General features: G+C 38.9%; 1 protein-coding gene across 1 annotated transcript in view; it reads right to left on the bottom strand.

Moving 5' to 3' along the window:
• AGMO (alkylglycerol monooxygenase) overlaps positions 1 to 25,439 on the bottom strand; it is a 381,369-nt gene that overhangs the window by 350,009 nt on the left and 5,921 nt on the right. Inside the window, exon 2 of the mRNA XM_007505432.2 lies at positions 23,357 to 23,487. Coding sequence (XP_007505494.1) covers positions 23,357 to 23,487 — 131 coding nt within the window. The remainder of the gene's footprint in view (positions 1 to 23,356; positions 23,488 to 25,439) is intronic.

Here is a 25,439-nt window from a genome sequence, read left to right as displayed (position 1 = left end):
ACTTTCTACTTCAGAAAAGGCCAAAAAAAGGGGATCCACCCTCTTTGTGTGGGTGGATCACACAAACATTCCAAAGCCCTGAGAAATATAAAAGAACAAGCCATCAGGGCACAGGGTGGAACTCTGGGTGGGAAGCCTGAGACACACACACCAGGAACCCCTCAGGAGCTCCTCCTCACCCCTGTTCTCTGATGTGCAGCCTCCAGTAGCAGAGGGGGTCCGCACACTCTGCACATCATCGCTTTAGAGACAACAGGCACACCCAAAGCCAGAGCTACAAGGGGGTGGTCTGCCCCAGGAGACACCAACAGCAGAGAAGAAGCACAGCCTAGCACCCAATTAGGGAGAATAATGAGCGAAATCAGGAAGATCCCAGAAGGCAGGGGAACTCCATTCCTTAGGACAGGCCAGAATTTGTTTTTAGTCTTAAGGATGTCAAGGAAAAAAGCCATGGAACTATGGAACAAATTTCCCTTTTAATCACAGCAGACTGGCTGATGAGGGCCCACTTGGGACCAGTTGCTGTCCAGGGCTAACTAGGTGACAGTCACCAACATTATTTCCAACCTTCCCTTCCAGGCTGATTCAATATTCCTTCTGCTAATACACTGACCTTTGTGAATCTTAAAACTGCTCAGCCTGTACCTTAGAAGATTTGGTTAAGCTATTCCCCATTTTAAACAATGGAGGTACTTAATCAGGAATATATTGAGAACTTTAAAATTTCTCCACCCTGCTCAAACAGTTTGGCTACAGCCAGTTCACAACGTATTTAACAACTGGCTTATCAGCTCCATGACCAAACTTGAAAAATTCGTATCCGTTGCCTCTCTGAAATGGCTCATTGCATGGAACTTATGGCAAAGTATAATCGACACACTACTCCCCCTTGGAATTTTTATTCTTATAGCTATAATATTGTATTTCCTTACAAAACCCACTTCTCAGTCAAACCAAACGAGTGTTCCTTCTACTACTCAACAAAATGCAGAAATAAATACTCGGCTTGAGCTTATAGTGGAAAGTCAGGGGGAGATTATAGCTTTTATGAGAAACATTAAAAGAGAGTTAAGAACATTATCAGAATCTCTGTCCCAAATTGCTCTGGACACTAACCCTCCTAGCCAACCCACTGCTCCCCCTGCCAACTCGGCCTCAGAACCCCCTATTCCTAACCAAACCAACCTTCCCCCTGCCCATGCTTCCGATCTCACACCCTCCACCCTGAGTTCACACCCCACCAGTACTGATCATCCTAATGCCCCCACCTTAAGTTCACACCCTACTCATTCATCCAACCCTAACACTTCTGCATCCTTTCCCTCAGCTAATGACCCTTCTTCCTTTGCCCCTCCTTCCCACCCTGACCAAATCAATTCCCATATCCTTCCTACCTCTGATCCTTCTGGCACTATGGGACAACAACAAACCCTCTCCCTCAGTGTGCCCAACCCTTCTCTTTCTCATACCTACCCCATTGAGAATGGATTAAGAAGCCTAGAAACAGAAATAAGAGTACCAAATAATTCAGATAGGTTATTTCCTTTAAGGGAAGTACCCACTTTTAGTAAAGATGGGAACTTGGTATCTGTAAGACATCACACACCTTTTAACCCTGAGGATTTAAATAAATTTAAGGAAGATCTTCCATCATTTGAGGAAGAACCAATATTAATTATAAAAAAAAAAATTTAGAGAATATATTCAGAACTTTTTACCCCACTTGGATGGATGTTGAGAATTTGTTAGAGACATTTTTAACAAAAAGAGAAAAAAAAATAATATCGTCTCTCTGGCTAATCAGAAACGAGGCAGAAGAGGACATTATTGGCCAACTAAAGATCCACATTGGAACCTCAATGTTGAACTAGATCACACAAAACTAAACCAGGCCAGAGAAGCATTATTGACAGCCATGAGAGCTTGCTCTGATAGACCTAAAAAATGGTCAAAATTTGAAAGAACCCAATAAGAAATTGATGAGACCCCCTCCCAGTTTATGGACAGACTTATTGATGTAGGAAATACATATATGGACCTTGATTTATCTGGAGAAAGGGATATTAGGCAAATACATAGGCAATTCATTGAGAATTGTTGTTCAGTGGTAAAAGGCTACTTTAAAACTAGCTGTCCTAATTGGGACTCTATGAACCTCGAAGAACTGAGGAGAGTAGCAACTTATGTTTATAAGGGTCGTGTAAAAAGACCCGAGGAAGGCAATACATTAGTGGAACACTTAAAGAAATTGAAATGTTAAAGAGAAAACTGAAAAATAAGGGAGAGACTATAGCCCTTTTCCAGGAATCCACAGATAAATCAGTAACCTGCCACTTCTGTGGGAAGAAGGGCCACAGAATGATAGAATGTAGAACTTTTCTCAAGATTATCAGAAGGAATATGGAGTTTAATAGCAACTTTAGAAATAATAACTATAGAAATGATGATAATAATCATAGAAACCAGAATTTTAGAAATTATGGAAATAACTATAATGACTATAGAAATAAGAACTTTAGAAAACAAAATTATAGAAATAGGAATTGGGAAAACAATGACAGTGCTACAAATGAAGAAAACGATAATATCCAACAACAATATGTAAGAAATGGTGCTCGTCAAAAAAATACTCAAGGTGCTAATGCTCCTCAGGAGGGTGCCCTTCAGGGGGGTGCCCAAGGAATGTCCCAAACACAATTAAGGTGTCTGGGGGGGGCTGGGGCACAGGAATCAGAGGATACAACCTTTGGTTTTCCAGACCATGATGTCCTACTACCCGTTGTCCCTATACACTGCCCTCCCCATACTAATGAACCCCATGTTACCTTAAAGGTGGGTAACACCTATTATGATTTTCTCTTAGACACTGGAGCTACCAGGTCTGTCTTAAAGAATGTACCTGATTTAAATTGTTATTCTGTTGACTCACAAAGTGTAGTGGGAGTATCAGGAATACCCCAAAGAGTTAAAAAACTTCTCCCTAGATTGGTGTCTGCAGGACCCCTAGAGGTACAACATTCCTTCCTTTTGAGGCCTGACTCCCCTTTAAATTTGCTGGGGAAAGACCTTCTATGCAAACTCAGAGCCACAATAACTTGTTCCCCAGATGGTTCCTTATCATTAGAAATACTGGAGTAATCTTTAAATTTATTCCCTGTACTTCTCTCAGAGGGCCAGGAGGCAAAAGAGCCTCCCCCATTTGTAATATCTGCAGATATACTGGAGTCTCTTTGGGCCACATCTTCTTCTGATGTAGGCCTACTTAAATGTGCTGTTCCTGTGCAGATAAAAACTAATTCTAGCCCACCTCCTTCCATTCCTCAGTATCCCCTCTCAAAAGAGGCAATTGAGGGTATTACCCTAGTAATTAAGTCATTAATTAAAAAAGGAATGATAATCCCTTGCAAATCTGAATACAACATGCCCATCCTGCCTTTTAAAAAACCAAAAAGAGGGCCTGATGGCAAGCACCTCTATAGATTCATACAGGGTCTGAGGGCAGTGAATAATCATGTTATAAAAAGACACTCCATAGTTTCCCACATAAATACTATTTTTCCTCTATTCCTAGCATAGCTACATACTTTACAGTAGTAGACTTGTGCTCAGATTTCTTTTCCATACCTATACATGAGAACTCCAGGCATATTTTTGCTTTCACCTGGAAGGGCTCACAATATACATGGAGTCATCTGCCACAGTGTTATGTGGAAAGCCTGAGTTTTTTTGCACAAATTCTGAGCCAAGTCACAGATAATAAAACATTTAAAAATAGCAAATTAATCAAATATGCATATGATCTACTCTTGGCTTCAACAGACACAGAATCATGTCAGGAAGAGAGTAAACACCTTCTTTTGGAATTGCACAAAAGAGGACATAAAATATTGAAGGATAAGGTTCAGTGGTGTCTCCCCAAAATAGAATATTTGGGGTTCATCCTGACTGCGGGTACTCGCTATATTTCTCCAAAAAAATTGAAAATATTCAAAATTTAAGCACTCCTACCACTAAGAAACAGTTGAGAGCGAGAACTTCCAGGTAAACATGGCTGCAATCTAGACGCAAATCACTTCCTCTCCCCGACACCGAACGAAATAGACTACCTCAAAAGAGCATAAAAATCATACTTGGAAGAATGGAGGGACTCTCCAGTACACCACATTAATGTAGGTACATGGGGAGTGAATATTTCCACATTATAAGAAGGAGGAAAAGCTAGCACAAAAACCTGAACTGAGCTGCCCTTCCCCCCCCACCTCCCCCATGGAACCAGAGTAGGGGCATAGAGTGCTCACCAGGGACAGTGAGTGAGTGAGGAACGATTCTGTCTGGGGATAGGGGGGGCACACCAGGGTCCTTGGGATCTAAGGAGGACTGATAGGGAAATACCTCTCAGGACAGTTTCATGGGAGAACCCTACTCATTGGAGAACACGCAGTCCATGGGGGTCTTGAAAATTGCGAACAGTGAAGAGTCTTGAGAAACTGTAGAAACTGCCTGAGGACAAAGCTCCGCTCCTCACTGTAGTGGGGGGGGGGCATGCCAGGTCCTTGGAAACTGACAGTGACTACCAGAGAACTACCCCTCAGAGTGGTTTTTACAGGAGATTCATGCACACTGGACAGAACAGCATGGGGGAGGGTGAGCTAACAAACCGTGGAGGCTGGGAAGAACTAGTCTGAGGCAACTTAAATCCACAGAAAACCCAACCATATCACCCAGACCTCTGACCAAACAGGAAAGGAAAAACCACCAAAGGGATGGTTCACAATGCCCAAGAGCAACCCTCCAAGAAGAAATGGAAAAATGTGACTATTGATAACTTTTATGGGGGTAAAACCCAGGGAGCAGACAAGAAAGAGGATGAAATTCAAACAAAATCAAAACATGCCCCCCAAAATGGAAATTATCCACAAGTTCTAGAAAAACTCAAAATGAAGTTTATCCAAAAGATGGAAACCTTCGGGCAAGAAACATGGAGAAAATTTCAGAAAGAGGTCAGCAGCCTGTCAGACAAGACCTCACAACTGGAGAAAGAGTTGGAGGCAACAAACAGAAGGTCAGAACAAAATTAAAAGCAAAACCAGTCCTTAAAGACCAGAAGCAAGCAACTGGAAGACAATGATCCTGCAAAACATCAGGAATTAATAAAGCAAAGTCAAAAAATTAATGAATTAGAAGAAAACATAAACTATCTCACTGACAAGATGACAGACCAGGAAAACAGAGGAAGGAGAGACAACTTGAGAATCATTGGCCTACCAAAAAAAAACAGATATAAACAAAAATCTCGATGAAATACTATAAGAAATCATCAAAGAAAATTGCCCTAATGTTCTTGAGCAAGGGGGCAAAAGAGAAATAGAAAGGGTTCATAGAACACCCTCTATACTAAATCCCCAAAAGACAACCCCCAGAAATGTAATCTCCAAATGCAAGAGCTTCCAAGCTAAGGAGAAAATCTTACAAGAAGCCAAGAAGAGGAACTTCAGATATAGAGGAGCCCCCATAAGGATCACACATGACTTAGCAGTGAACACGCTAAGAGACCACAAAGCATGGAACACGATATTCAGAAAGGCAAGAGAAATGGGTGTCCAACCAAGAATCAGCTACAAATCAAAACTGACTATATACTTCCAGAGGAAAGTATGAGCATTCAACAAAATAGAAGATTTCAAAGTATTTGCAAAGAAAAGACCAGAACTCAGTGGAAAGTTTGACATCCAAACACAAAGGGCAAGAGAAACATGAAAAGGTAAATATGAAAGAAAGGGAAAAAGAGAAAAGTGTCATATTTTTCTTTATTCAAACTCTCTTCTATAAGGACTACATTTATATCAAATTATATATATATATATATACATATATATTAATATGTGGGGAAAATGTAATGTGTAACTTACAAAAATTGTATGAATGATTAGAATAGTTAGAAGAATTACACATAGGGAAAAACTGTGGCATCAAGACGATATGGAGAAAGGGGGGGAGAAAGCAAAAGGAAGTGGGGGGAAATCGTCGATGGTACTAAGATATACTTCAAGAAATAGAAAAAAACAAAATAGAATAAACTTTCTCACACAAAGATACACATGGGAAGGGGAGGAGAAGAATTCTCCTATAAGAAGGAGAGGAAGATGACTTCCAGTCAAGATGGCGGCTTAGAGAAAGCTAAAGTTCAGATCTCCGGAAAAACCTTCCCGACCGATCTCAAACTATAAGCTCCTAAGGCGCCGAAATTCAAGACGATCAACAGCATAGACCCTGGGAATCCTCCTCCTGGACCTGGCCTGCATCAGAAGGTATGGCCCCCCTCAAAAGCCAGAACCCGAGATCACTTGGACCTAAGGGGTAGGAGCGCAGAGTCCAAGGATCCGGGAAGCCGCAGCCCTGCCCCGCTCAGAGAGCAGGGTCGTCTGAAACAACAACAACCTTCAGGGCCTTCTATCCGAGTCCCAGTGAAAGTCACTGCCCTCGGAGCTCCCCCCGCAGAGAGCAGGGTCGAAACAACAGCAACCCTCAGGGCGGTCAAGACAGCCTCGAGGGCTGGATCCTGCTATCCAAGTCTCAGTGAAAGTCACTGCCCTCGGAGCCCCTGGAAGCCACAGCCCATCCCCCCGCAGGCCGACGAAACAGCCTCCCGGCCAGCTATTCTGAAGGCAACTTCCAGAAAGCAACCCGACCCAGAGAGCCGGGGGAGAGTGTGGCCCCCTGGTCCGACCCTTCCACTCCAGTTCCAGTGAGGCATACTCAATTTAACCCAGGAAAACCTCATAGAACCGACAATCTGCCCAGGACTAAAGCCTCTGAACACCAGACAGAGATAAGAAAAGCTAATCCTCCACATTCAGAGATGGCAAACTCCACAGAAGCACAGAAGCCCCAAAATCCCAAGAAAAATAAGAAGAAAGGGGCGACTTTGGACACATTCTATGGAGCCAAAATACAAAATACAGAGGAAATAGAAGACGATGCACAAGAAAATGCTCTGAAACCTTCCAAAGGAAATGGAAACTCTCCACAAACACATGAAGAATTTGAATCAGAAATGACCAAAAAGATGGAAGCCTTCTGGGAGGAAAAGTGGGAAATAATGCAAAAGAAATTCACACATCTACAAAACCGGTGTGATGAAACTGAAAAGGAAAACCAGGCTTTAAAGGCCAGAATCAGGCAGCTATAAGACAACGATCGTGTAAAAGAGCAAGAATTAATAAAGCAAAGCCAAAATACCAAGAACTTAGAAGAGAACATAAAATATCTCACCAACAAGGTGACAGATCTGGAAAATTGAGGGAGAAGAGATAATTTAAGAATAATTGGACTCCCAGAAAAGCCAGAAATAAACACCAAACTCGACATGGTGATACAAGATATAATCAAAGAAAATTGCCCAGAGATTCTAGAAGAAGGGGGCAATACAGCCACTGACAGAGCTCACAGAACACCTTCTACACTAAACCCCCAAAAGACAACTCCTAGGAATGTAATTGCCAAATTACAAAGCTTTCAAACAAAAGAAAAAATCCTACAGGAAGCCAGAAAAAGACAATTTAGATATAAAGGAATGCCAATCAGGGTCACACAAGACCTTGCAAGTTCTACTCTGAATGATCGTAAGGCATGGAACATGATCTTCAGAAAGGCAAGAGAGCTGGGTCTCCAACCAAGAATCAGCTACCCAGCAAAACTGACTACATACTTCCAAGGGAAAGTATGGGCATTCAACTAAATAGAAGACTTCCAACTTTTTGCAAAGAGAAGACCAGAGCTCTGTGGAAAGTTTGATACCGAAAATCAAAGAGCAAGGAATACCTGAAAAGGTAAATATTAAGGAAAGGGGAAAAATGTTATCTTCTTCTTTTACTCAAACTCTCTTCTATAAGGACTACATTTATATCAATCTATGTATACTAATATGTGGGGAAAATGTAATTTATAAATAGGGGGTAAAGAAAGACCAAATAGAATAATCTTTTTCACACAAAGATTCACATGGGAAGGGGAGGGGAAGAAAACTCCTATAAGAAGGAGAGGAAGAGAGGGTTTTTTTTTTACTTAAACCTTAATCTCAGGGAAATCAACTCTGAGAGGGAAAAACATCCAGATCCATTGGGATCTTGAATTCTATCTTACCCAACAAGGGTAGGGAGAAGGGAAAACCAAGGGGGGGAGGGGGAGAGGGACAACAAAAAGGGAGGGAAAGAGAGGGGGGAGGGGGAGGGAACAAAAAGGGAGGGACTAAAAAGGGAAACATCAAGGGAGGAGAGAAGGGGGACTGATTCAAAGTAAATCACTGGACTAAAAGATAGAGCCGAAGAAGAAAAGGTTAGAATTAGGGAAGGCTATCAAAATGCCAGGGAGTCCACAAATGACAATCATAACTTTGAACGTGAATGGGATGAACTCACCCATAAAACGTAGATGAATAGCAGAATGGATTAGAATCCAAAACCCTACCATATGTTGTCTTCAAGAAACACACATGAGGCGGGTTGACACCCACAAGGTCAGAATTAAAGGATGGAGTAAGACCTTCTGGGCCTCAACTGATAGAAAGAAGACAGGAGTGGTAATCATGATATCTGATAAAGCCAATGCAAAAATAGACCTGATCAAAAGGGATAGGGAAGGTAATTATATTTTGTTAAAAGGGACTCTAGACAATGAGGAAATATCATTAATCAACATGTATGCACCAAATAATATAGCACCCAAATTTCTAATGCAGAAACTAGGAGAATTGAAGGAAGAAATAGACAATAAAACCATACTAGTAGGAGACTTAAACCAACCATTATCAAATTTAGATAAATCAAATCAAAAAATAAATAAGAAAGAGGTAAAAGAAGTGAATGAAGAAAAGCAAATTAACAGCATTAAAGATGAAAAGGGGGACATCACCTCCAATGAAGAGGAAATTAAGGCAATCATTAGAAATTACTTTGCCCAATTATATGGCAATAAATACACAATTTAGGAGAAATGGATGAATATATACAAAAATACAAACTGCCTAGACTAACAGAAGAGGAAATAGAATTCTTAAATAATCCCATATCAAAAAATGAAATCCAACAAGCCATCAAAGAACTTCCTAAGAAAAAATCCCCAGGGCCTGATGGATTCACAAGTTAATTCTATCAAACATTCAGAGAACAGTTAATCCCAATACTATACAAACTATTTGACATAATAAGCAAAGAGGGAGTTCTACCAAATTCCTTTTATGACACAAACATGGTACTGATTCCAAAACCAGGCAGGTCAAAAACAGAGAAAGAAAACTATAGGCCAATCTCACTAATGAATATAGATGCAAAAATCTTAAATAGGATACTAGCAAAAAGACTCCAGCAAGTGATCAGAAGGATCATTCACCATGATCAAGTAGGATTCATACCAGGGATGCAGGGCTGGTTCAATATTAGGAAAACCATCCACATAATTGACCACATCAACAAGCAAACTAGCAAGAACCACATGATTATCTCAATAGATGCAGAAAAATCATTTGATAAAATACAACACCCATTCCTATTAAAAAACACTAGAAAGCATAGGAATAGAAGGGTCATTCCTAAAAATAATAAACAGTATATATCTAAAACCATCATCTAATATCATCTGCAATGGGGATAAACTAGATGCATTCCCAATAAGATCAGGAGTGAAACAAGGAAGCCCATTATCAACTCTACTATTTGACATTGTACTAGAAACACTAGCAGTAGCAATTAGAGAAGATAAAGGAATTGAAGGCATCAAAATAGGCAAGGAGGAGACCAAGTTATCACTCTTTGCGGATGACATGATGGTCTACTTAAAGAATCCTAGAGATTCAACCAAAAAGCTAATTGAAATAATCAACAACTTTAGCAATGTTGCAGGATACAAAATAAACCCACAGAAATCATCAGCTTTTCTATATATCTCCAACACAGCTCAGCAGCAAGAACTAGAAAGAGAAATCCCATTCAAAATCACCTTAGACAAAATAAAATACCTAGGAATCTACCTCCCAAGACAAACACAGGAACTATATGAACACAACTACAAAACACTCGCCACACAACTAAAACTAGACTTGAGCAAATGGAAAAACATTAACTGCTCATGGATAGGACGAGCCAATATAATAAAAATGACCATCCTACCCAAACTTATTTATCTATTTAGTGCCATACCCATTGAACTACCAAAATACGTCTTCACTGATTTAGAAAAAACCATAACAAAGTTCATTTGGAAGAACAAAAGATCAAGGATATCCAGGGAAATAATGAAAAAAAAAAACGCATATGATGGGGGCCTTGCAGTCCCTGACCTTAAACTATATTACAAAGCAGCAGTCATCAAAACAATTTGGTACTGGCTAAGAAACAGAAAGGAAGATCAGTGGAATAGACTGGGGGAAAGCGACCTCAGCAAGACAGTATACGATAAACCCAAAGATCCCAGCTTTTGGGACAAAAATCCACTATTCGATAAAAACTGCTGGGAAAATTGGAAGACAGTGTGGGAGAGACTAGGAATAGATCAACACCTCACACCCTACACCAAGATAAATTCAAAATGGGTGAATGACTTAAACATAAAGAAGGAAACCATAAATAAATTGGGTAAACACAGAATAGCATACATATCAGACCTTTGGGAGGGGAAAGGCTTTAAAACCAAGCAAGACATAGAAAGAATCACAAAATGTAAAATGAATTATTTTGACTACATCAAACTAAAAAGCTTTTGTACAAACAAAACCAATGTAACTAAAATCAGAAGGGAAACAACAAATTGGGGAAAAAATCTTCATAGAAACCTCTGACAAAGGTTTAATTACTCATATTTATAAAGAGCTAAATCAATTGTACAAAAAATCAAGCTATTCTCCAATTGATAAATGGGCAAGGGACATGGATAGGCAGTTCTCAGATAAAAAAATCAAAACTATTAACAAGCACATGAAGAAGTGTTCTAAATCTCTTATAATCAGAGAGATGCAAATCAAAACAACTCTTAGGTATCACCTCACACCTAGCAGATTGGCCAACATAACAGCAAAGGAAAGTAATGAATGCTGGAGGGGATGTGGCAAAGTAGGGACATTAATTCATTGCTGGTGGAGTTGTGAACTGATCCAACCATTCTGGAGGGCAATTTGGAACTATGCCCAAAGGGCGACAAAAGAATATCTACCCTTTGATCCAGCCATAGCACTGCTGGGCCTGCACCCCAAAGAGATAATGGACAAAAAGACTTGTACAAAAATATTCATAGCTGTGCTCTTTGTGGTGGCCAAAAACTGGAAAATGAGGGGATGCCCATCAATTGGGAATGGCTGAACAAAATGTGGTATATGTTGGTGATGGAATACTATTGTGCTAAAAGGAATAATAAAGTGGAGGAGTTCCATGGAGACTGGAACAACCTCCAGGAAGTGATGCAGAGTGAGAGGAACAGAACCAGGAGAACATTGTACACAGAGACTAATACACTGTGGTATAATCGAACGTAATGGACATCTCCAATTATGGCGGTGTAATGTCCCTGAACAATTTGCAGGGATCCAGGAGAAAAAAACACTATTCATAAGCAAAGGATAAACTATGGGAATGGAAACTCCGAGGAAAAGCAACTGCCTGAATATAGAGGTTGAGGGGACATGACAGAGGAGCGACTCTAAATGAACACTCTAATGCAAATATTATCAACAAAGCAATGGGTTCAAATCAAGAAAACATCTAATGCCCAGTGGATTTATGCGTCGGCTAAGGGGGGTGGGGAGGGAAGAAAATGATCTATATCTTTAATGAATAATGCTTGGAAATGATCAAATAAAATATATTAATAAAAAAAAGGAGAGGAAGAGAGTGCAAATTGATATTACTTAAACCTTACTCTCAGTGAAAGCAGCTCTGAGAGGAAAGAACATCTAGATCCATTGGGATCTTGAATTCTATATTATCCAAAAGGGCAAGATAGAAGGGGAAATTAAGGAGGGGGAGGGGGAAGGGAGTATTAAAAGACAGAGAAGGAGAGGGGGAGGGCAAGGGAACAAAAAGTGAGGGGCTAGAAAGGGAGGCAATATCAAGGGAGAAGACAAGGGGGACTGATCTAAAGTAAATCACTGGTCTAAAAGGTTATAGCCAAAGAAGAAAGATCAAAATTAGGGGAGCATATCAAAATGCCAGGGAATCCACAAGTAACAATCATAACTTTGAACATGAATGGGATGAACTCACCCATAAAACATAAACAAATAGCAGAATGGATTAGAATCCAAAACCTTACCATATGTTGTCTTCAAGAAACACACATGAGGTGGGTTGATACTCACAAGGTCAGAATTAAAGGATGGAGTAAGACCTTTTGGGCCACAACTGATAGAAAGAAGGCAAGAGTTGCAATCATGATATCTGACAAGGCCAAAGCAAAAATAGACTTGATGAAAAGGGACAGGGAAGGTAAATATATTCTGTTAAAAGGGAGTATAGACAATGAGGAAATATCACTAATCAACATGTATGCACCAAATGGTATAGCATCCAAAATTTTAATAGAAACACTAGGAGAATTGAAGGAGGAAATAGACAGTAAAACCATATTAGTGGGAGAACCTGAACCAACCACTATCAAATTTAGATAAATCAAATCAAAAAATAAATAAGAAAGAGGTAAAAGATGTGAATGAAGTCTTAGAAAAATTAGAGTTAATAGACATATGAAGAAAAATAAATAGGGACAAAAAGGAATATACCTTCTTCTCAGCACCACATGGCACATTCACAGAGATTGATCATACACTAGGTCACATGAACATGGCAGACAAATGCAGAAAAGCAGAAATAATAAATACAACCTTTTCAGATCATAAGGCAATAAAAATAATGATCAGTAAGGGAACAGGGAGAGTCAAATAAAAATTAATTGAAAATTAAATAATATGATACTCCAAAATTGGTTAGAGAACAAATCATAGATACAATTAATAATTTCATTGATGAAAATGACAATGGTGAGACATCCTTCCAAATCTTATAGGATGCAGCCAAAGCAGTAATCAGAGGAAAATTCATATCCCTGAGTGCATATATTAACAAATTAGGGAGGGCAGAGATCAATGAATTGGAAATATAAATAAAAAACTTGAAAGCAAACAAATTTAAAACCCCCATAATAAAACAAAACTAGAGATCGTAAAAATTAAGTTGCAAATTAATAAAATCAAAAGTAATGGAACTATTGAACTAATAAATAAGACAAGAAGCTGGTACTTTGAAAAAACAAACAAAATAGACAAAGAATTGCTCAATCTAATTTAAAAAAGGAAAGAAGAAAAGCAAATTAACAGCATCAAAGATGAAAAGGGGGACATCACCTCCAATGAAGAGGAAATTAAGGCAATCATTAAAAACTACTTTGCCTAATTATATGGAAATAAATATACCAATCTAGGCGATATGGATGAATATTTACAAAAATATAAATTGCCTAGACTAACAGAAAATGAAATAGAATTTTTAAATAATCGCATATCAGAACAAGAAATCCAATAGGCCATCAAAGAACTCCCTAAGAAAAAATCCCCAGGGCCTGATGGATTCACAAGTGAATTCTATCAAACATTCAAAGAACAGCTAATCCCAATCCTAATACTATACAAACTATTTGACATAATAAGCAAAGAGGAAATTCAACCAAATTCCTTTTATGACACAAACATGGTACTGATTCCAAAGCCAGGCAGGTCAAAAATGGAGAAAGAAAACTATAGATCAATCTCCCTAATGAATACACATGCAAAAATCTTAAATAGGATACTAGCAAAAAGACACCAGCAAGTGATCAGGAGGGTCATTCACTATGATCAAGTAGGATTTATACCAGGAATGCAGGGCTGGTTCAATATTAGGAAAACCATCCACATAATTGACCATATAAACAAGCAAACCAACAAAAATCACATGGTTATTTCAATAGATGCAGAAAAAGCCTTTGATAAATGCAACACCCATTCCTATTAAAAACATTAGAATACATAGGAATAGAAGGGTCTTTCCTAAAAATAATAAACAGTATATATCTAAAACCATCAGCTAACATAATTTACAATGGGAATAAACTAGATGCATTCCCAATAAGATCAGGAGTGAAACAAGGATGCCCATTATCACCTCTACTATTCAACATTGTACTAGAAACACTAGCAGTAGCAAATAGAGTAGAGAAAGAAATTTAAGGCATTAAAATAGGCAAGGAGAAGACCAAGTTATCTCTCTTTGTGGATGATATGATGGTCAACTTAAAGAATCCTAGAAAATCAACCAAAAAGCTAGTTGAAATAATCAGCAACTTTAGCAAAGTTGCAGGATACAAAATAAACCCGCATAAGTCATCAGCATTTCTATATATTTCCAACACAGCTCAGCAGCAAGAATTTGAAAGAGAAATCCCATTCAAAATCACATTAGACAAAATAAAATACTTGGGAATCTATCTCCTGAGACAAATACAGGAACTATATGAACACAACTGCAAAACACACTCCACACAATTAAAACTAGACTTGAGCAATTGGAAAAACATTAACTGCTCATGGGTAAGAAGAGCCAATATAATAAAAATGACCATCCTACCCAAACCTATTCATCTATTTAGTGCTATGCCCATTGAACTTCCAAACATTTTTTTACTGATTTAGAAAAAAATATCATAACAAAGTTCATTTGGAAGAACAAAGCATCAAGGATATTCAGGTAAATAATGAAAAAAAAAATACAAAGAAAGGTGGCCTTGCAGTCCCATATCTTAAACTCTAGTATAAAGCAGTGGTCATCAAAACAATTTGGTACTGGATAAGAGACAGAAAGGAGGATCAGTGGAATAGACTTGGGGTAAGTGACCTCAGGAAGAAAATATATGACAAACACAAAGAACCCAGCTTCTGGGACAAAAGCCCACTATTTGACAAAAACTCCTGGGAAAACTGGAGGACAGTGTGGGAGAAACTAAGTTTGGATCAACATCTCATGTCCTATACCAAGATAAACTCAGAATCGGTGAATGATTTGAACATAAAGAAGGAAATTATAATCAAATTAGGTGAACACAGAATAGTATACATGTCAGACCCATGGGAAGGGAAAGACTTTAAAACCAAGCAAGACATAGAAAGAGTCACAAAATGTAAAATAAACAATTTTGATTACATCAAATTAAAAAGTTTTTGTACAAACAAAACCAATGAAACCAAAATTAGAAGGGAAGTAACAAATTGGAAACAATTTTCATAACAAAAACCTTTGACAAAGGTCTAATTACTCAAATTTATAAAGAGCTAAATCAATTGTACAAAAAATCAAGCCATTCTCCAATTGATAAATGGGCAAGGGACACGAACAGGCAGTTTTCAGCCAAAGAAATTAAAACTCTTAATAAGCGCATGAAAAAATGCTCTAAATCTCTTATAATCAGAGATATGCAAATCAAAACAACTCTGAGGTATCACCTGACACCTAGCAGATTGGCTAATATGACAGCAAAGGAAAGTAATGAATGCTGGATTGGATGTGGCAAAGTCGGGACATTAATTCATTGCTGGTGGAGTTGTGAATTGATCCAAATATCCTGGAGGACAATTTGGAAGTATGCCCAAAGGGCGATAAAAGACAGTCTGCCCTTTGATCCAGCCATAGCACTGCTGGGTTTGCACCCCAAAGAGATAATAAAGAAAAAGACATGTACAAGAATATTCATAGTTGTGCTCTTTGTGGTGGCCAAAAATTGGAAAATGAGGGGATGCCCTTCAATTGGGGAATGGCTGAGCAAATTGTGGTATATGTTGGTGATGGAATACTATTGTGCTAAAAGGAATAATAAAGTGGAGGAATTCCATGGAGACTGGAACGACCTCCAGGAAGTGATGCAGAGTGAAAGGAGCAGAATGAGGAAAACATTGTACACAGAGACTGAAACACTGTGGTACAATCGAATGTAATGGACTTTTCCATTAGTGCCAATACAATGTCCCTGGACATTCTGCAGGGATCTAGGAGAACAAGACACATCCACAAGCAGAGGACACATTGTGGGAGCAAAAACACCGAAAAAAAGCAACTGCTTGACTACAGGGGTGGAGGCGACATGATGGAGGAGAGACTCTAAATGATCAGCCTAATGCAAATACCAACAACATGGAAATGGTTTTGAATCAAGGACACATGTGATACCCAGTGGAATTGTATGTTGGCTATGGGAGGGGTGGTGGGAGGTGGGGAGGAAAAGAAAATGATCTTTGTTTCCAAGGAATAATGTTTTAAAATTAAAAAAAGAAACCGTTGAGAGCAATTTTAGGAGCAACAGGGTTTTGCAGACAATGGATTCCTTGCTATGGGGAAATTACTAAACCCCTTATAGCACTAATAAATGATTCAGTCCCTGAACCCCTCAAATTAGAGCCTGAACACTTGTCAGCTCTATAAGATCTAAAACAGGCTATCCTGTCTGCCCCTAGTCTAGGCATCCATGATTACAACAAGCCATTTACTTTGTATGTACATGAGCGAAGAGGAGTAGCTTCAGGTGTTTTAACTCAGACTTTTGGGCCTTCTCTGCACCCAATTGCTTATTATTCTGCTCAACTGGACCCAGTAGCATCAGGAGCACCACCATGTCTTAGAGGAGTAGCTGCTACAGCCTTACTAGTAACAAAAACTGTTGATCTAATATTGGGATGCCCATTAACAATTATGTGCCCACATGAGGTAGAAGCGTTGTTGCTAAGGCATAGAACACAGGTATTCTCGGATCAGCAAATTACAAGGTATGAAATAACCATGTTAAATAGCGAAAACATTACCTTGAAACGTTGTACTACCCTTAACCCTGCCACCTTACTTCCAGATTTATCTACTTCAGGATAACCATTACACAATTGTGAAACATTAGTGTCCATGGCAGAAAAGCCTCGAGATAATCTCTTGGACACTCCCTTAGATAATCCAGATCTGATCTTATTTACTGATGGTTCCTCCTTTATGGAGAATGGAATACACTACACTGGAGCTGCTGTAGTCTCAGAATTTGCCACTGAGTGGTCAGCTTCACTACCCTCTAATATTACTGCTCAAGGAGCAGAACTCATAGCTCTGAACCATGCTTTATAATTGCCAAGGATAAAAAGGCAACAATTTATACAGATTCCAGATATTCTTTTGGCATTTGTCACTCAGTCGGAATGCTATGGCTTCAGAGAGGATTTCTAAACTCAGCTGGAAAATCTATGCTAATACAGAAATTATTAATGAAGTTTTTTCTGCTCTCCATCTTCCTGAAGCCCTAGGTGTAGTTCATTGCTCTTCCCATTCAGGTGGCACTGACCCTGTCTCTAAAGGAAATAATCGAGCAGATGCCGCTGCAAAACTAGCAGCCATAGAAGGACCTGAAATAATTTTAACATTAACAACCACTGATGACTTAAATTTATCACTTTCCTATAATGTAAAGGATGTAAAAAAATGGAAACAAAAATTCAAAGCAAAACAACTTAATGGAGTATGGGTGTCATCTGAAGGAAAACCCCTGCTCCCTAGAAGTTTCTATCACCAAATTTGCCAATCTATTCATAAGAATGGTCACTTTGGCACTTAAGGCATCGTTGACTCTGTTAAGAGAGTATGGATAGCCCCTGAGATAACTACTATACCCTCTAAAGTGTGTTTAGTCTGCTCTACCTACCAAGCATATAACCAACATGCATTTTGTGGAAAAGCCTTTGGTGGAATTCCTCTGGCTTACATACCTTTTGAACATCTACAGATAGATTTCATAACAATGCCAAAGGCTGGACATTATAAATTTTGTCTAGTCATTGTAGATCAATTAACCCGATGGCCTGAAGCATTCCCTGCGATGCAAGCCACAGCGGCTTTTGTTGCTAAGGTACTTTTAAAAGAAATTATTCCTCACTTTGGCCTGCCAGCACATATTGATTCAGATAGAGGAAATCATTTTACTGATTCTGTCCTAAATCAAATATATTCTTGCTAACTCCCAAATTCCATATTCCATATTATCCCCAGAGCTCAGGCCAAGTGGAGAGGATGAACAAAGAACTTAAAACTATGATTGGAAAATTATGCACAAAGACACATTTAAATAGCCTGAAATTCTTCCTCTGGTCCTATTTTATCTTAGAAGCAGGCCTAGAGGAGACCTATACATCTCATCATTTGAGATGCTTTTTGGACATCTGCCTTTACAGGCTAAGCCTTTCTCCACTGCATATACATCACTATTGGGGAGATACTACTATTGCTTCCTATATACAGGAATTACAGCACAAACTGTGTGAACTTCATGAATCCGGAGCTGCAGTACAAGCAGACCACTAGATTTTTCTCTTCATGGCCAGAACCCAGGAGAAAAAGAGTATAATAATTTCAAGCATACTGGAGCAACTCAGCCTTCATGGGAAGGGCCATTCCAAATATTAACTACTCCAACATCTATAAAGGTTGGAGAGAAGGACTTTAGGATTCATTGCTCACGTGTAAAGAGAGCATTTTCTGTTGAGACTGATTGACTCTATCCTATCACATGAATTGGAGATAATAATCCATAGACAAGTGGATGCTGTTTTTCAAGAACACATTGACTTACTGATTTTCCCCCCTTATTTTATTATTGCTTTCCTTTTATTTTGATTAGAATATTTGATTTTTTTTTTCATTTCTTCTACTAAAGGTACATACAATTAATATTATTTTTCTGCAGTAATATAAGTTTAACATATATATATACTTGCTATAATATCAATGCATACCCAAAAAGCTTTAAACTATGGGAACCTGCCATTTATTGATAAAATATTATGGGACTGTGATTAATGTTTGTATATGATTCCAGGAAATGGGATAAAAACAAGGAGCACAGACTTAACCTGAATAGTGCAAAAAAGAGCACAAAAGAAATACTAATGTGAGACTCGAGGTTGCGACGCTTGACATATATTAAGTCATAAGACTTCCTTGTATCTATACTCTTTGCGAAGTACTCATACAAGTACAAAACTTGACTATCATGCTGGCTCCTTATATCCCTGAGAATGTAAAAAATGAGACAAGGGAATGACACTTCCCTATCAAAATAGAATTCTAGTTCTTTTTCTTCTTATATTATGGCAACTTCTTATAGTCCTGACTGCAAATGGGTAAGTGAAATATTACTGCATTCAGTCCTACAGACTTATGGGGTAAAAGTTACGTTAAATTGGACCTATACAAGGGCCTATTTTGAATTTTTTCCTTATTGTTTTGGTTGTGTTTTTCTCTTCTTCTGATAATTGACTCATACACCCCCATAACTCAATATTCCATCCTGAGCTGAACTGGATGTTTTTTTTTTTTATAACACCCATTGGGGGGGTGTATTTTAATTTAAAATCCAAGATTTTGTATTTTTTGTTTGAGATTGTATTTTTATAAAAATATAAGATTTTGATTTTGTTTGGAGAAAAGATCTTCAAGGAAGAAGCTTACTAACTCCTAAATCCAGAGAATGAACTGTTGCATAAAGATGCTGGAAAACCCACACTACATCAAGTAGATCAAGAATGAATTTTGGGTGTGGTTGATTGAACTGAAGTTTGATTGAACATTTATTGTAAACGTATACTTTTATGCCAAAGGGGACTGTCCCTAATTTGGCTTTCTGTCAATGTGCCTAGCAAAACATTGATTTTGCTTTCTTTCTTTCTATTCCTCCCTAACTACTCTAATTTCCTCTTGGAAAATTGAATATTGTATGCATCTGTAGTTAAAAGTGCTTTAGGACTACAAGATGACTAGGTTAAATAATCAATGGGGAGACTAGTCTCCCAGTGATCATCAGGGGTGATTGTGAATCTTAAAATTGCTCAGACTGTACCTTAGAAGATTTGGTTAAGCTATTCCCTATTTTAAACAATGGAGGTACTTAGTCAGGAATGTATTGAGAACTTTAAATTGTCTCTACCCTGCTCAAACAGTGCCTTAGGGGAAGATAAAGTTGTAAAATTCCTTACTGAACAATGAAAAGTCCCCAACTCATACTTATAGTGAAGCTAGAAGCTTAAGCTAGGTCTAATTTTAGATCTAATATAAAAGGGTGCTAAGTACCTATAAAGGTTAAATTAATCACTAAAATGTCAAGCAACTTACAAAGGGCAAGCTTAGCAAAGATATCTGAAACACTCTTAAAATATAATCTAATCAGAGAAGGTGAGAACTAGAGAGAGAGGTGAACTAAGAATGGTCATTCCTGGGGAAAACATCTACTGTCATTGGTAGATGTGAAATTTTAGGGGAGGTGACATGAGAAAAATTTCTTTAAAAGGAAGGAGAGTTCGAAATTGAGGGGTTGGAGTTCAGACTAGTTGGAGTTCGTAGTTGGAGATGGAGTTTAGAGGTTTGGAGCTTGCTTTAGGACGATCTTGTGGTGAGTGATTAATGACTGACTAGTCGCGCTTAAGGCTCAGGCTTAGGCCATTTTGGCCTAGGCCCTTCTTACTATATTTCTCTTATTCTCTATCCCTTTCCTTAATTCCTTCATTTGTATTAATTAAAATTTCCATAAAGCCCAGCTGACTTGGGTATTTTCATATTTGGGAATTTTTCCCATGGCGACCACTTATTTTTATTTAAATCAAAACACTAAAAATCACGTGTAAAGTTTGGGCAATTCACAGTCTTGAAAACCATATTTTCAAGGTCACACCTTCTACCTCAAGTGGTCTACTTGCGGCCCTCGTGCTTGCTTTGTCAAGTCTAGAATATCTCTCCCTCCACTTTCTGTGGAGGACGCACCCAGGAAGCCCCAGAATGGGGGACACAACCAAAATGACTCAATGGCAAGATTCCTCTTTCCGGGCTCAGCTCAGGTAGTTTTCTCTCTAAATCTCTTGACCATCACCCACCTGGTCCCACACACCCCAAATTATCCCTTCAGATGGACCAAATACTATTTGGTATTTTCTTTTCTGGGAACATAGAGTTTCCTCCACAGGTATAAGTGCTTGGAGGTCAGGAATTTCTTTCTAGCTTTGGCACCACCACCACAACCACCATACCTTGCATGGCACCTTGCATCCAATAGACTGACATTTGATAAATTATTGTAATTGAACAGAATTTTTCAAGAGAAAGAGTATCTGGAAATCCTAGTCATTCCACTTCTGAGCATAGGTGCCAAGGTTTATTTCTCTCTCTCTCTCTCTCTCTCTCTCTCTCTCTCTCTCTCTCTCTCTCTCTCTCTCTCTCTCTCTCTCTCTCTCTCTCTCTCTCTCTCTCTCTCTCTCTCTCTCTCTCTCTCTCTCTCTCTCTCTCTCTCTCACACACACACACACACACACACACACTCACACACTCACACACACACATACACACACACATACACACACATATGTGTATCCCAAATAAATCAAAATTTTCACAGAAGTATTTATTTCCAGGGGAGGAAAAGGTAAAACAAACAGCCACAAATGTGGGTACTATTGACTGGGGGATAGGTAAACCAATCATAGCAAATGAAAATAGTATATATTATTCACAGCAAAAAACAATAATTATGAAGAATTCAGAGACACATTGTGTGAATAGTGGGGTTTAGACTATAGGGCTTCTGAGGTCCCTTCCAAGTCTGGGTTTAAGATCTTAAATGCGCTCATCCAGGACAAAGTAAGCAGAACCAGGAGGAACATATAATGATGAAAATGCCACTGAAATGTAGTCAGAGTAGTTATTACTTGTCTTGACCTCAGAGAACAGATGATAGGAGAAGCAAACAAACCAATGTTTCTATCCTTTCAAGTTTCAAGTTGGTGTCTATGGAAGCAGAATATTACATGCTCTGTCAGATGTAATCACTGGCTCAGTTGATGTTGCCTCTTTTTTTGGCCTGTATCATAATGGAGACTTTAATGTATGGCGTCGGTATTCAGGGGAAGAAAAGGGAAAGTATAACCAAACTGAGGTTCTGAATACCCCAGATGACATGTCTATCTGAATGCCCCCCAGACCGATGAATTTTCTAGATTGTCAAGCCATAGCCAATTTTGCCACTAATAGCTATAACCTAGATATTGTTTGCATGTAATAAACCACTTTATTTTTCTTTTGTTTTTGGAATAGAGGTATTTATTCAATACAACTAAAGGATCTTGGAAAGAAAAAACTGGGGGGAAAATATATAACAAGTATCTCAAGCAACATCTCATTTCTCAACTATATAGAGAACTGAATCAAATTTAGAAGAATACAATTCATTCCCCAAATGAAAAATGAACATAAGATAGGTACAGACAGTTCTCAAATGAAGAGATTTAAATTATCTTTTGTCATGTGAAAAAAATGCTCCAAGTCACATTTAATTAGAGAACTAACTGCATATTAAAACAACTCTGAGGTACAACCTCACACCTATCAGATTGGCTAATGTGAACAAAAAAGACAAATGTTAAATGTTGGAGGGAATGTGGGAATGTTGGGGCATTAATACATTGTTGGTGGAACTGGCCTCTTTACTCACCGAACCATCCTGGAGAGCAATTTGGAAGCAAGTCCAAAGGGCCATCAAACTATTCATACCCTTTGAGCTGGCAATACCACTCATAAGTCTGTATCTCAGAGATTAAAGATAGTGGGGAAAGGACCTACTTGTACAGAGATATTTATAGCAGCTCCTTTTTTGATGACAAAGAATTGAAAACTGAAGGGATGTCCTTTGGGGAATGGCCGATCAAGCTGTGGCACAGGATTGTAATGAAATATTATTGTGCTACAATAAATGACAAGCAGCATGATTAAGAAAATGCTGGAAAGACATACATGAACTGATTCAGAGTGAAGTGAGCAGAACCAGGAGAACACTGTACACGGTAACATCAATAATGTACAATGATCAACTATGAATGATGTAACTCTCATCAGCAAAGGAAAGATACAGGACACCTCCAAAGGAGTCGTGCAGAAGAAGGCTGGCTATCCATTGTCAGAGAAGAAACAGATGGAGTCTGAATGCAGATTAAAGCATGCCACTCCTCACTTGATTTACTTGATGACTTTTTTGTTCTTGTTTAAGCAACATGTGTCTTCTTTCCCAACATGACAGACATGGAAATATGTACTGAATGTTAGCACGTGTATAATTTATATTATCTGCCATCTCAGAGAGGAATAGGAGAGGGAGGGAAAAGGGCAGCATAAATCCCAAAATGTCAGAAAACAATTATTAAAAATTGTACCTCTGTGTAACATGGAAAATAGAAAATTTAAATTAAAAAGAAAACAAAAAACAACTAAAAGATCTCTCCCACCTTGGAAGCTGATACAGGACACCTGAAGAGACGGAAGTTAAAACATCATACACTCGTCCCACAGGCTTCCCTTTGAGGATCCAGCTGACAACCAACTCGAGTAGCATCAGGGAAAAGAAAAATGGTGTTGCCTGCAAAGGAAATTCCAGGAAAGAGACATTTGTGTAGAGCAAACAACACACCTGGAATTGTCAGGTTTTTTGGCCTCCCTGAGCAAACTTCTCTTCATTGTGGAAAAGAAACACATGGGATATGGAACAAGCATCTGCTCAAGTTGTCCTTTTGAGTTTGGAAAAGCAATATGGCTATTTTGGGGAGTAAAAGACACTAAAGCCTTTTTTTGAGCAAGAAGATCAGACTTATGGCTGCTTGCATGAAGAGCATTCTTGATGAGATTTCCTCTGCCAATGAAGAACAATGTCTTCTCTGTAGCTTCTGGTCTTGGTGGGTTTTCTGAGCTACTGAGAGTTTAAGAGATTTGCTCATGGTCAGACAGCTAAAATACATCAAAGAAAAGATTTGAACTCAGGTCTTCCCAGATCTGAGGCTAGATTCACTTTATTATGCTGCCAGTCAAGTCTTAATTATATGATTATAAAATAGAAGGTTCCAAGTTGTCTAAAAAGACAAGAAAATCCAGATATTATAGAACACAACATTTAGATGTGGGGGGAGAGTGATGTCCCTGCTGAGTTAAAGGATAGTCACGATGATCTGTGAATTCCTAATTCTGAAATGCTGTGACTTAAATGAAACCAACCAAGACCATAGAAGGAGGGACTATTGGAGGATTGAATGGTCACATGGTTGATTTTCCCACATTTCCATTGCATGGATGGGTAGAGTCATTTAAATTATTTAATTTTATAATATATATGTATATATACAGATATAATAAAATTACTTAACATTTAAAATTAAAGAGAAAATATTTTCAGCAATTTTTCTTGCAAGTTTATTTAAGGAAACATCTTTATTTAAGTAGCCTTATCTTGGTAAGGGTTCATTCTATCAGTTCCATGTTAGGGATGGCTAGGAGTCAAGGGAAAGAGCTTTGGGACTCAAGTGAAGAAACATGGTATGGCATCTTTTGTAGGGAGTTCCTACATGAGTAGGCTGTCTTACCTCATAGGGCCTCTGTTTCCCCATTTGCAAAATGGCAGGAGGTTGGAGGGATGAGCTTACTATTTACACTCCCTACCTCGCAGGAGAATTCTGAGGAAAGGTGTCTGCAGACAGTTGTATGTGAATGTGAAGTTATTTCTTGTAACTAAAAGAAAATGTTTCTGTAGGAGAATTGTCAATAGGCCTGGCCTCTTCTAATGAAAAATTCATTTTTCTTTCTCTTCTCACATTAGAAAAAAGCCTAGGAGAGGGCGATCCAGAAGGGGGTTTGAACATGGGCTCCATTTTCCAAAGAATCCAAACTCTTGGAAGTGGGTCAGCAATTCTGAACTCGTCCAAAGCCAGCTCCGAAGAACATTCTCCTTCCTGTGCTGTTGTTGTCTCCTTCTGGCCTGAGCTGGTGAATGCCGTAAGAACAGCTCAGCGAGGGTGTGGGGCTTGGATATGTCCGGCTCTAATTCTGGTTGTTTCCACTTTCATTCCCCGCCAGCACCCGGGATTGAAAAGTGGTTCTGAACAGTGAGGAATGTCAGAGAAAACTTGGTCTGAGGTCAGCCTGGGAGAGAAAGACTTAGACTCAACCAGTTGGCATGCTCAGAATTCAGGAATCTGGGCTTCCACCAGAGGAAAGAGGAAAGGGGAAAGCATCTTGCAGTTGGCAGACATGCATTTACCATTAACTATCAACCAGTCCTCTCCATAGCCTGGGAGGCAAGAGCACTCAACCTGGGCTCCTTGTGCACAGACCTCCCGGTGGCAGAGCCTGGACAGGGCTAGCCACCAGCAGGGTTTGGGATAATTCTTCAATTGTATCACATCTGGGACTGACAACAAGAACAGCAATGAGCAAAGAGAACAAAAACATCCCGGATGGACCGGGGATTGGACACACGCACGGGCGTCAGCCCATTTCTGCCCATCAGTTCTTAGAAAGATGAGATGACGAGGAGAACGGATG

The sequence above is a fragment of the Monodelphis domestica genome, chromosome 5 (assembly GCF_027887165.1).
Source record: "Monodelphis domestica isolate mMonDom1 chromosome 5, mMonDom1.pri, whole genome shotgun sequence".
NCBI classification, from domain to species: Eukaryota; Metazoa; Chordata; class Mammalia; order Didelphimorphia; family Didelphidae; genus Monodelphis; species Monodelphis domestica.
Note: the sequence above shows the minus strand (reverse complement) of the source record. Positions and strands in the feature narration are given on the sequence as shown.